Here is a 14352-nt window from a genome sequence, read left to right on the forward strand (position 1 = left end):
ATTTCAAATATGAACTATTTTCTCTAACATTTGCTTGGAAAATTTTTATGCAGCTTGGAGGTAGTCATTAGATTACTCCAGGATCAGAAAACCCGGATCTCATTCTAGTGCTATCACTAGCTCTGTGACCTACGGCAAGCTACTCCATCTTTCTTGTCGTCAAGTTATGCTTCAGTAGTATGAATATATAATCTCTATGGTCCCTGACAGCCAAATAGCCTGTGAATTTTTTTTGACTTAAATATTATCTTAGAATAGTTAACCTTGTAGTTTCTGAAACTGTGTTGTTGTGGTTATATTCCAACTCCATTAATTACTACCTGTGTGAATTCAAGCAAATTATGTAACCTCTGTGAGTTTCAGTTTCCCTATCTGTAAAATGGGAATAATAATAATGGGATTGTTGTCAGAATTAAATGAACTATATTTTAATGATTCAATATGTAAGCCTTTTTATATTTTAACATATCTTAAAGCAGGATACATATTAAAGAAATCATAAATAAGCACTTACCAGAGTTTAATCAACAGCATTTTTCCCCAATGGTAAATGAAATTATAGCATGTGTTCTACTAAGATGTTACACAGTAACATCTGAACATCTTAGATTAGACAAAATTTGGTAATTCACATGAAATGCTTGGGGTAATATCTGGTTAAAAAAATTACCCAATAGCCGATACTAACATTTCTCTACATGTAAGCAATAATTGTTATATGTAAGTTAAGCATGATGGGTAAAGTCTGATAATTTAAGAATGATTAAAAGCCTGCTAGTCATACAGCCTTTGTTCCATTTTGTATCTAAAGTCGTAATACAAACTTACGAACTACATTCAGAGTAATCAATATCAGTTAACAAAAAATATGACTTTCTACTTGGACAGTATAGTTTTATTTAATTAAATATTTTTTTAGAGACATGTTAGGAACCTACCATTCTTTTTTTTACTTTAGTAAGGTGACTAAGGAGGGAAAGTGTAAATGGTGAGAAAATAAAAAATAGTAATATATTTACCAGACTTACCACATTATTCAATATAAAGGAAAAAAAATACCAGCATAACACAGGAACCAACTTTGTAGATTATAATCACCTCTCATTAATTCTCAAGAATGGTTAATACTAGATTAGTAACTTTCAAGGGGCAGGTTACTGCAACTATCCCCTTGTTATTGGTCTACAGATATTAAGCATTTATCCAGAAACCCTGTCTTGCAGAATGCTTTACAGCACTCCAAAGATGGCATTACTTCTGTTTCCAAGTTTTATTTTCTAAGAAACATCAGAGATTTTCTCTCTGCATTAAAAAAAATGTATACTTACTAAATTAGGTATATTATGGTGAAAAGCAATTTAAATTCATCAAGGACAAAATGTAAATGATGGCCAAATATACACATAAAAAGCCTGACATAGACCCTGGCACAGAGCAGGTGCCACATAAGTGTCAGCTGTCAACATCATCATCTTTACTTAGTATCACAGAGCACTAGAGAGGGAGAGGACCTTAGAGATGACCTAATCTGAAACCGTTCAGAGTATAATGGGCCTGGAATATAATGGTAAAGTGAGAATTTGTGGGATAAAAGTATTCTAAAATAATTTATTTTCCTTTGTTTATCAATATAACACAGATTTACTTTCACCATTCTTTGATAATTGGAATCATAATATAAATCAACATGATAACCCTGAGTATGATTTTTTTTCTTATCCACATTCTCTAGACAAATAAACCCTGTACAAACTGTGTTCTTGTGCTTTGGGCCTTATAAAATATCTAAGGAAGAATAAAAATATGGTTCACAGAAACTTATTTTACTTATAGCTCATTTAAATTCTCTACAAAAAATAAGGAAATATTCAGGATTTCAATGACTTTCAGAACATTCTGTGTGAGCTTTGTAAATATTTACATGGGTGTTTATATATGAATAAAACTTATTTATTTCTGCCATAGAGTGTTATTGTGTTATTATTGGATGAAATAAGGGTGATTCATGGGGGAAATTTCCATGTTCTACACACTTGAAATACACACAGTAATGATGAAAAATCAAAGGGCTAAATTATAGTTCTTCTCTCAACTGTCAAGTGATTGAGATTTTGGAGAAAGAGAGAAAATAAAAAGCAAAATAGGAAGAAGAATATATGCTATAGGTTAGAGGGATGTTTCTGAATAGTTAGATCCACACAAAGAAAAAGAAAAAATGTGAAGGAAGTATTAAGGAATAAAACTGTCCAAAATATTACTTTATCCTTTTTCCACCTTGATTAATAGTTTGTTAGAAAAGAAGGTGCTTACTCAATCAAATTTCTATTAACCAAAGTGTTTCTCTGACCTACATTACCACTGGGAGTTTTGAGAATGACAGATTCCTTTACTTGGCAAAAACAATAATAATCAAAATATTTTCAGTACCTTTAAGAAAATGGGGGGAAAAACCTAGCTTCAAGGAGAAAATAGAATACATAGGAACACACTAACACTCACACACACACACATATATATATACATATTATCTATATCTATCTCTCTATCATCTATCTAAAATCTATACGTAAAGACTATAGAAATACATGAAACAAATATGTATGTATTAATATTAGAGTTAACTATTGACACACAATTCCTTAAAAATTGATCTTCTATTGTACAATGTGAACATATTTAACACTACTGAACTGTAACTTTAAAATGATTAAAAGTAAATTCTGTTATATATTTTAAACCACAATTTTAATAAATTAAAAGAAAGATAACAGATTTTTACATCCAGCCATGTTAGAATAATTAGTACTGGGATAGCCTTCCCAATATTTAAAAACAAAAAAAAAGAATAAAGAATAAAATATGGATCTTCTACATTTTAGATTGGATGGACTCATTAAAGAAAAAGAAAAGTAATTTTTATTTTAAATCCAAATATACAAGGAAATAAAGGATCAAGCTGAGAAAAGGCAGAAAAAAGGGCAAAGATTAATGGAAATTCCAGTTAACCTGCTCATATTGAGCAACAGTGTCTTCTTTATCTTCCTTAAGGATAGGGAATGAAGCAAATCAGTCTTTCAACAAATAGATGTTCCTATCTTTGAGCTCAACTAATAAAAATGAATCAATTAAGAATCTTTAACTCCAAAAGAAATTGCTCATTACTTTCTCCAAAACTAGGTAATAATCAACACTTTGCATTCAATGACAAGAACATCATATTTAATAGTTGGACTATGACCAAAGAGGAAAAATATTATTTGCCTTTTGTTCTAAAATTAAGTTGTTTTAAAAAGTACTATCATAAAAATATGAAAATAAAAGAGGATGGCAAAGAAAATATTTATAATAGTTAACTCAGACTATATAAAATCACTAGGAAAATGCAAATTGCTCAGTACTAACATGGTCTCTATAGAGATACAGCATACCTCGTAATGGCTTTCTTCATTCTCCTGAATGTGGAAACCCGCAGAGCTGGGACATTTCTGAGGAGTGACAGGAATATTGTCACTTTTGCTGTGTGAGTTACACTGAAAGAGATTACCAAATAATTGTGACAAACTACTCCACATTTAGAGTGTCTTTTGAGAGACATGGTTGTTTGCTAAGAGTAATTAAAGGAGTACCATTTGAACTAGCAAGGGTCTACACTCATAGGAACATGCATTAATATGGAGCCTTTTCCAAAAAAAGATTAAAAATGTCTCCAGGCTAAACAAATTGTCAGAATGTTTTAAGTGAAACTAAAGAATCTCAAATCTAGTTATTTTATTTTTACCCTTTTTTTTTAAGCAGTATCACTATGTTTATGATTTTAGTAGCTAAATCTTGTATGGTGCTACTATTTCTGTGAGGTATTATCCAAGTGCTTGATATATATCACACACATCTCGACATAGATATTACTATTATCCCCACTTACAGGTAAGGAAAATTAGGCATACAAACTATTCTTCCCAAGGTTGGGCTGCCTACCCAGGTTTCCAGGAGCATGCCCCATACCTTATCTACTACAAGCAAGGTCTTTATAAATGATACATTTGAAAGAAACAAAAGTGAAAAACTAAAAGCTTAAGGTCTTGAAATATTACTTCACTTTTCTTCTGTACCAAATTTCAAATATTTTTTGAAACAGGTTAACTAAAATAATTCACGAGGAAAAGGATGTGAATTGTGCAGTGTAAGACATTAAATTATGGTGTGACCTTTCTCCATAAAAATATTAAAATGGTTGTTTTCCATAACCCTCACAAGACTTTTTTATGTGAAAATAAGGTATTATTCACTTCCTGTTATCCTTGTTTCTTTCTTTCCTAAGTCTCTTATTAGATTCAAGGCAAGGAACATTTGTAAGTATTGCTGTTTGGCCATTTGTTAAACATAACATTGGAATTTCTAAGTCTTCTACATTAATGAAAGATATTGTAGTGCCTCCAAAAAAGGTTCACCACTGGTATACCATCTTTCCTCTTTCATAAGACTAACATAGGAACAGATTTGTATGACGTAAGTAGGGAAGATAATATTTTTTCAAACTAGTATGGCACATTTTCAATTAACTAATGAAATTCTACTTTCCCAATACCAAAGAAAAATCTGTTAGAAAATTACTATCAAAGACATTTTAAAAAGCAAACTAATTTTTGAGGCTAGTGTTCAGTATATTTTCACCTCAAGACCACTATTTTATATATTTAAATATTTTTAAACACATTACATTCTTTTAGACTTATTTTGAAATAATTTTAAACACAGAAAAGGGGCAAAAACACCAAAAAAGAATTCTAGGATTCCTTTTATTACTTTATTACTTTATTATTTCAAATATATCAATCGATTATTTCATTGTTAGTTGAAGGGAAATAGCAATACGATAGACTAGGAAGGCATGACTCTCAAACTCAAACCCCCATTAGAAACCCTTAAGCATGAAAAAATATATATTTTGTTCCTGTCCTCTGTACAAACAGTATCATTTCAACCATGTTCAAAACTTGCCTCCTCTAGGAACTTTTCATGGGTAAATAAATAAATAGCAATAACCATTTTATCCACTGCTTGCAACCTAAGTAACTTCTAGACATAGTTTGTAGAATGCTGCTCTGCCAGTTTAATTCTTGGGATGTGCCTAGGTTTGTCTGAACGTCACTGTTGATTATGGACTATCTTTCCTATTTCTCCACAGTGGCTTCCTTTGCTTTCTAAAGAAAAAAGCTTTGACCTTAAAACAGTTATTGTCATCTATGATGTTTCTCAGACATTTTAATCATTCAATTCCTGTCCCTAGCCTCTCCTTATACCTATTCATACTGATTAATCTTTTTAAAACATCTCACGTCTTATGCAGTGTTTCTCCCTAGAAACATTTCAATTCCTGTGGCCTGGTAGTGGCTCTCACCCTGGCTGTATATTAGAATCACCTGGGGAGCTTTAAAAAATACCAATAACTGAGCCCTACCTCACACCAGATGAATTAGAGCTCAGGCAAAAACATGGTTTAAATACCCAGGTAATTCTAATGTGCAGTCAGAGTTTAGAATCCCCGGGTTAACACTTCTTTGTCTGGTGCTCAGGACAATAAAGCAAATTTTGGCCTCACTCCTCTTTTGATCTGATCTCTTGAGCTCTTTAGCATTTGTTCTTTCTTTTCCTTATTTAATGTCATATGTTGGGAGTTGTTTTTTTCATGGATTATATCATAATGCCTTTGAATGTGAAAAAATTCTAAATTTGTATAATACTTTATACCTTTACATACAAGATTTTTTGTATTATCTACAAGAAACCTCTGCAGAGAGGTAGAAACATAAACCTTCTTTAACAGATGGGGAAGACAGAGGCTCAGATACATTCTGTGGCCTCATGCAATGATTTGCCAAGTAAAAACATTCCTAAGTGACAGAACTCAAGCTATTTCTCTTCTGCCATATCTCCCTTAAGGAGGTCGTTCATTTGCTCATTCATTCATACTCTATTCTGCTTGTTTGTTCATTTGTTTGATCATCAGATATTTACTGAGTGCATGCTATGTGTCAGGATTTTATTGGTTCATTAAGATATGGCATTTAATATCTGTAATATTCACTCCAGCAGTGAAACCATACATAGAAATAAATAACTACCATGACATGTGAAAATGCCACATGAAAATGTATGCACAGGTTGCTTAGGGACAAAGAAGACAGATGACTCGGCTCCTGGGTTTGATGTGTGGGAAGAATCTGAAAAGATGGGCCAAAGAGGGAATCATGGTTAGCACACATTCACGACAAAACAAACCGCATATGCAAAGGCTAGAAGACATGAATTCTTGTGACATGGTCTGTGAGCTGCAAGGATTTTGACAGTGTGTTAACAATGGACCCTGTGAGGACTGATGTGAGGAATGGGACAAGTTATTAGAGCATTAAATTTAACAGGGGATCCAAGATGAGAAGTTACAGAACTGGGCCTAACACAAGGGAGGACTACCAAATAATGGGATAAGTGCTTCCCAGTGGTCGTGCCAAGGGTGAGCCTGAGTTACCTTCCTCTCTCTCCCAAGTTCAATAAAGAAATATAAGCAAACTGGGTGTGTTTGCAATACCTGTGACACTTGAGTAAGTCCCTCCATCCCAACAAGATCTCAACCCTAAGCCTCTCCTGTGCCTAATTCTAGGGTGGCCGCTGTTTGTAAAGCAGTGAATGGCACCAAAGGAAAAGTTTAACCCAACTTTTCTTTCTCAATTTTTAAAATTTTTGAGTATTATGATGTAAATAGCCTCTGGGGATTATAAATCTATAAGCCTGAGAAAAAAAGAAATTTAAAAATAACTCTATAAACAATATTTTGAGATCAAATATTATAAATAGCCAAAACTTTAAGGAAACAAGTTCTTAAGTGAAGAACAATTTAATCACTATGAACTTTCTCTAACAAGTTTCTATTTCAGGGACAGCTGTAGCCTGAAATGGAAAGAAGATTTATTATAAATGTCTCAAGATTTCACCCACTAAAATTTTTTTTTCTGTTTGCCAAATTTGATATGAATAACTCTATAATGAATTATGGTTAGGATGAATTTGCTAAATCAGATTTCATACTGCAGACAAATCACTTGAGAGGTCCAGAGCTCAATAACAACAATCACATTAAATGGAAATCACTGTAAATACATTTGTTTTATACTTTAAAATCCACTTGATGTTTTCCATTACCTACGATTAATAGTCTATTTTAGTATGTGGATAAATCTTGCTTCCCCCAAACTACCACTGTAGTTCTTAGGAAACTGTCATTCACTACCTACAGAAATACCTACTCAAAAAAAAAAGAGAGAGAGAGAGAGAAAGAAAGGGAGGGAGGAAGGGAAGGAGAAAAGAAGGAAGGGGAAGGGAGGGGAGTTCATTTCTTACAAATTTCTAAGAAGGGAGTTCATAGCTATGATATCAAGAGAAAAGTATCAACAGTGGCAAAAGCAACAAAAGTTTTGTGAAAAATCACATAACCATAACTAAGACACAGCTTTTTTTTTTTTTTTGCTAAAAAGGGGGTTCTTTACATTTTCTATCGAACTCTATAGCAGCAACAATATGCCCTTTTAATCTATTCCTCCTACCTTCTTATAAAATCAAGATTGTTTGCTAAAAATCAATGGCACTGTTATAAATTTTATACAATCATTATAGAGGCAGTAGCCTTGTATTTTTGTGCTATAGGTTTCATTAAATAATTCCATTTGTTAAAAACTCCCACTGAAAATGTTATTCCTACCCATTTTAAGAAATTCTTTTTGTGAAGAACTGTAAAACATTCTTAAAACTTTTGATTAAAAAGAGCTCTAAGGTTAATAAGAAATTCACATTTACAGAAAAGAATTTAAAGAACTGTGTGTACTTGGTGTCTTAAACTTCTCTCCATTCATTCTTTTGAGGACCCACATGTGTCAGGTTTTCAACACCCCCATTCCACTGAAACTGCTCTGCCATAACCACAAATGATTTCTATATTAGTAACTCAAAGACCAATTCTCAATTCTCATCTCGACACATTGATAATTCCTTTCCTTTTGGACATATTTATGTCACTAGCCTTGTAGGACACCACACACTCATGGTTTTCTTTTTACCTCTGTGCTCTCTTTCTGGAATCATTAACTGTTCATGTTGTCTTTGTTGTTATTTAAAAAAAAAGAAACTGCAAAGTATAGAGAAAACGAAATCTAAGTACTTTCTCAGAAAGTATGTTTTCTGATAACGTTCTCCACTAGTTCCTGACTCTAAAATATTTCCTCAGATAGACAAATGAACAAAATTATTTATTTTTCTAAGATTTTATTTATTTATCTCAGAGAGAGTGAGTAAGAAAGAGAACAACACGAGGCGGGGAGGAGTAGAGGGAGAGAGAAAGGGAGAAGCAAACTCTCCACTGAGCAGGGAGCCCGAGGCGGGGCTTGATCCCAAGACTCCAGGATCATGACCTGAGCTGAAGGCAGACGCTTAACCGACTGAGCCACCCAGGTGCCCCAACAATTTCTTATTTATAAGCAGGCAAGGGAAGAACTCTTAGAACATTCCTAAATATGCTTAGTTCAAAGAACATATTTTAAGGTCATTTCTAGAAACTGTTGAAAATGTATAGTTTCAGAGATCTGTAGTGTGGATTCTTACTATTTCTGAAAATATGTTCCAATCTCTTACTGTCCTAGAACCTACTGTGTTTCAAATCAGGAAGCCTGCAGCCTGTGTCAGCAGCCTTCTAATATCTTCTATATGTCTTCTCCACTGGCTTATTTTCCTATCATCATTACATATAATTTGAAAACAAAGCTAAAATCTTCATTGAACTGTGGTGAACACAAAGTTATTCAGCTTGGGTAATAGGTATTTTGATTTTAAAAAATGCATTATAATAAATTTTAAAACCAAATGGCATATAAATACCTATTCAACTAATAGAAATACACATGGCCAGAATCTATAAGAATTTCAAGGTAGAGATTCCTTAAGTAAAATGAAAAACAAAGGTGGACCATCAAAGGATTCAAAAGGAATGTCAACTATACCTTTAGTATATAGGAATTTGTTTATTTTTTTTAATTGTTTTCCCTCTCTCTTTAAAAAAATAGTATTTCTTCTTTAAAAATTAGAGACAGAAATATCACAAAATATTAGCATACATTAATTCTGGGTACAGGGACATAGGTATTTTCCTTATTTCTTTTTACTTTCTCTAAATTTTTCAAATACCTAAATATTAATAAGCACATAGAAAAAAAGGATTAGTGTGGCTTTGTTAAAAACCTCAACAAGACTTTTGGTAATTGTTGTAAAACAGCTTTATAAGTCATAAAATCTTGTAATTGTGCATATTCAGAAATAAAGATACCATGTGGGTGTTAGGTGTCTTCAGATTTGGCTCAGGGTCAATTTCCCCTTGTCAGTAGACGATGTTTCTCGAGGGCGCCTGGGTGGCTCAGTTGGTTGAGCATCTGACTTCGGCTCAGGCTGTGATATCTGGGTCGTGGGATTGAGCCCCACATTGAGCTCCCGGCTCAGCCAGGAGTCTGCTTGTCCCTCTTCTTCTGCCATTCCTCCCTCCCCCATCCCTGCTCCTGCTCTCTCTCTCAAATAAATAAATCAAATCTTTAAAAAAAAAAAAAAAAAGGAAAATGTTTCTTTAAAGCCGGTGAGAAACATGCTTATTTTTCCCTCTATGGTACTAAAGCATAAAGGTCTTTCTCTACTTCCTTTAAATGTAGTTTTGCTTTTTTCCACTTCACGAGGAACGTGATCCTCCTACTGACAATTTATCAGAGGCATGTAATACAATGCCTTCAGCATTACTAGGTATTTTACAGTATTTTAAGTGAAAATTTTAAGTGGAATAAATGAATAAATACAAGACCTTACAATGATTTATATTCACCCAGATTGTTTTGGCTTCTAACTCTCTGGGTGATAATTTTTTTGTAGCTGTTTTCTTTTGCTTGTTTTTGTTTGTTTTTCTTTTGTTCCACAACAGACAAATTCATTGGAAATTAGTATCCCCAAGTTAGCATTTTGTCTCATAGATGCTATCACAAAAATAAGGTGCACTAGTAGCATAGATTGAGAGTACCTGTGGTAGAAACGTTAAACAAAGCAGTGGTTTTAGTCTTCGTGCTTTGTATCTCCATCTGGACCCTTAGCAACTCATGGCAAGAGGTAACTTCCTCACAGTAATATGTTACCTAAGTGGATAAATTTGAAGTTACCTACTATATACGTGAACAAATAGCTCCTTTCAACTCCCCGGTCCTGCAGCATTTCCCTACCCAGGAGACTTTGCAAAGTTCACCTTTGGTACTTCTAGGGCAGCAAACCACCTGGTAAGCGAGTTGACTAGGATCTGCTTCAGAACTCCCTGAAATGACAAATAACCCTTACAACTTTGTATAAACTTTCCTCCACCCTTCTTACAATCCCCATTTCAGACCTCCTTTCAGTCTGGAGACACCATTTCTCCTTCTTCCTTTTTTTTTTTTTTTTTTTTTTTAAGATTTTATTTATTTATTTGACAGAGAGAGAGAGACAGCCAGAGAGAAAGGGAACTCAAGTAGGGGGAGTGGGAGAGGAAGAAGCAGGCTCCCAGCAGAACAGGGACCCCGATGTGGGGCTCGATCCCAGGACCCTGGGATCAGGCCCTGAGCCAAAGGCAGATGCTTAACGACTGAGCAACCCAGGCACCCCCTCTCCTTCTTCCTTCTTGATGTCTCAAAGGTACCTCCTCTCTTCTCTTTCTCAATAGCAGTTTTTTGTTCCCTATCCAAACAAGCCTTTTCATTTTTAATCCAGGTTTGTACAGTGACTAGTCAGATAGAGGTGGTCACCACTGTTCAACAAACAGCAAAAACTTGAGTATTCCATGTGGGATTCATGAGAAAACAAAAGATGATTTTTTAGTCTTTTGGCACAGGCCATTAAGTAGAACAGTTGGGTTTCTTCAATTATAGTTCCTTCTGATCAAGTGAAATTAAAATTTAAAAAAGTATTTCTTAGAACGCCTGGTGTGGCTCAGTGGGTTAAACATCTGCCTTCGGCACAGGTCATGATCCCAGGGTCCTGAGATCGAGTCCTGCATTGGGCTCCTTGCTCAGCAGGGAGCCTGCTTTTCCCTCTGCCTGCCCCTCTGCCTGCTTTTGTACTCTCTCTCTCTATGACAAATAAATAAAATCTTTTTAAAAAAGTATTTCTTATTGTGCAGTTTGTTGTTGCAAGTAGATCATATTTAAAGCATTAGTAGAAACTTTACCTCAATTTACAACTTTATGATCACTAAATGAAACCCACTTGTTTCAAAACAGCCAAGATACAAGGGATACTTTATAATCAGAAAAAATCTTAACAAACTAAGTAAAAAAAAAAAAATTGGAAAGAAATCTTAAGAATGTGAAATTAAAAAGTCTGAGGAAATTCAGTAAGAGGTACAAGCCTAAGCACCAGATGAGACATTTTATTTTTTTTCTTTGTTTAGGAATTTCTGTCTTATACACTATTCCAAAATTTTAAATAAAATCTCTATCACTGGCTGGCTGACATTTTTCAAATAATTCTAACAATTTAATAAAATGTATAGGTGCCAAGTACCGTAACCAAGATAGCTTTCTTTCAAAGTGTTATTGCTTAAGTGATATTTGAGAGCAACCTATTGCCATAAATAACTTCAGTTACTATAAAGTTTTAGTAACTCTGTATATTGTACATTTCCGGAGAATGCTTTTCCAGTTGATTTTCCTTTTTTGCAATGACTTGCAAGGCTTTTCCTAAGGGACTATTCACAACTGCAGAAATAGAGATAAGACAGATAGAGATATAGTCTAAAAATAATCATTTGGTTTTCAAAAAGGCTGCATTTGGCTGAATTTTGTCTTCTTTTCTCAATAAAATATGTAATGAGAGTGGGAAGAAAGGGAAAAATAATTTTGAAGTCTCGTAGAATTTTTTATAATTCAATTAAGAGTTAAACAACAGCTCCCTATGTCAAAGTTCCTTAGTGGGTCCCTCTATGCAATAGCGGAGCAGAGCTCCTTGAACGAACATTCAATGTGCCAAAGATTTCTCAAGGTGCTTGGGTGCCAGGTACACGGGATGATCAAAATCTTGCTAAGTAAATAAATACATACATAAATAAGCCCATATATTTTCCCACATCTGGCTATAAATTCTTTCATGAGCAATTACTTAAGCTAACTTAATATAGATAAACTAGATACAATTTCAAGTCATTACTCACAAAGGAGGAGCAATGCAAAGCCACCTTATGAGGACTACAAATTGTAGCTGCTCTGTGGACACTGCGACAGTTTTATTTAAATGATGCCTGGATGTTGTGTTATATTAGAGTTTTATGTACCTCTTTTGACCCAGTTGCTATAGGTATGCATAGAAATAAAATTCCTCAGAAAGTATACTTCAAACATTAATGTTCCGTACGTCAAAATTTCTCCATTGGTCCTTTCCCTGTATTATTACCTTACTGTAAAGCCATTTCATAAGAGCAATAATACATTGAAAGGCTTCAAATTACAAAACGATTACATGTTATATTGCTTGAGCAAAGACCTATTAATGCCAGGCGACACTGCCATTTGTGAACTGCATTTACATGTGTGCACATACACACCACGGTTGTAAAGACATGTTTCGTGTGGGTGGTTCATATATTTTTTCATAGAGATGACTGCATATATTTGTATATGAATGAGTATTTATTACATAGGATTACTTTAATTAATAGTACAAGTACTACATTTTTTCTAAAAGAGTTCACCCTTAACTATATAAAGTATGTATATGTATATGAATATATATTTATTCATAAATTTTTAAAAGACTTTATTTATTTATTTGACAGAGAGAAAAAGAGAGCACAAGAAGGGGAGCAGCAGGCAGAGGGAGAGGGAGAGGGAGAAACAGACTCCCCACTGAGCAGGAAGCCTGCCATGGGGCTCAATCCCAGTACTCTGGGGTCATGACCTGAGTGAAAATTCACAACTCTTTAATGACTTAGAGTAAAAAAGATGTTCCGGAATATAGTGGAAAGTTCCAACTGGCTCTTGGGGTCTTGGATTTGACCCATAGCCCCACTATCATCTGACCATGTGTTTTTGCCTAAGCGTTTTTGTCTATAAATGGGAAGTTTAGAGTTTAGATCTCCTCTACCTCTCCAAGTAAAAATTGAAGTATATATGTGAGACCTTATTAGATATGTTACCCAAAACTTAGAGAACGTTTTTTTTTCCTAAATATAAATCTCTAAATTTAGATCTTCATAAAATGGTGTAAATAACTTAATTGATAAAGGAAACTACAGGAAAGTGGAAATTTTACCATGACTCATTATAAGCATTTGTTCTCATCTTGCTGATAGCTTTGAAAACATGTGGCTGTATTAAAACCAAAGTAAAACTTTAACTCTCAGGCCCCATATACATCTTTTTATTCATAAAGAGAAAAAAAACCCCACTATCAAAGGCCTGATGTTTACTGACTACACTTCTACATTCTTTCTAGAAAAAGAATTGGTGCATTGGGTAACTTTTGAAATCGTTTAGAGTATTTAGGGCCAAATTAAAGAAACTAATCACAGTGCTGTTGGATGGAAACTCTTTAGCAAGTCTGGAATCTATCAAGCTGTGAATGTTTAAAAGGCTAGAGCATTTTTAAAATCTATTTTTAAAATTAAAGTTCTATGTATTTTAAGGAACAAAATCAAGTCACATGAGAAACATGCTCACTTTCAAGGTCTTTAAAATGGTTCGCTTTACAGGTTTGGGCTGAGAATCCCTGAAGGAATGTATTTTAACAAATAAGGAAATAACTGTAGATGTAGTCACTGCTAATAGAGTCCATCTTTTGAATTACTTTATCTCCAAGCTCCAAACAAACATAACTTCAGCAAAACCACTTTACTGTTTATCTTTAATCCTCAGGTCATAGAACTGTAACACTTAGATGACTCTGTAAAACACTACCACTTCTCTGATTTCTCCTTATGAAGTTGTTCCCTTGGTAAAGGGAGGTATGAAAATGAACAGAAATAGATTACAGAAACATAAAAACCTATTTTGAAAATTTAGTAATAAATATCAAGCATAACTGGGAAATACCTGTTTTCTGAGGAAGAAAATGATAAAACATATGATTCAATATTCTCTTCAAGAAGCACGTTACATGCTATAAATTTTATGATTTTATAAATTCTTCCAAATAAACACATCCGTTCATTCAACAAATATTTCTTAATAACCTCTATGTGCCAAATATTTTTTAATGATTGGTCAAAAGAATACAATTAAGAAATCTTGTCCTCAACGAGTTGACAGTATTTTC

General features: G+C 33.8%; 1 protein-coding gene across 4 annotated transcripts in view; it reads right to left on the reverse strand.

The window, feature by feature from the left end:
* The window catches only part of PCDH9 (protocadherin 9), an 872085-nt gene that overhangs the window by 544450 nt on the left and 313283 nt on the right, over positions 1-14352 (reverse strand). For 2 of the 4 annotated variants that reach the window (XM_008706778.2, XM_008706776.2), the window contains exon 2: positions 3429-3530. The exons of the other annotated variants lie outside the window; for them this stretch is intronic. In XM_008706778.2, the coding sequence (XP_008705000.1) occupies positions 3429-3530 (102 nt within the window). The remainder of the gene's footprint in view (positions 1-3428; positions 3531-14352) is intronic. 4 annotated transcript variants of the gene reach the window in all.

The sequence above is a fragment of the Ursus maritimus genome, unplaced genomic scaffold (genome assembly GCF_017311325.1).
Source record: "Ursus maritimus isolate PB19 unplaced genomic scaffold, ASM1731132v1 scaffold_10, whole genome shotgun sequence".
Lineage (NCBI taxonomy): Eukaryota > Metazoa > Chordata > Mammalia > Carnivora > Ursidae > Ursus > Ursus maritimus.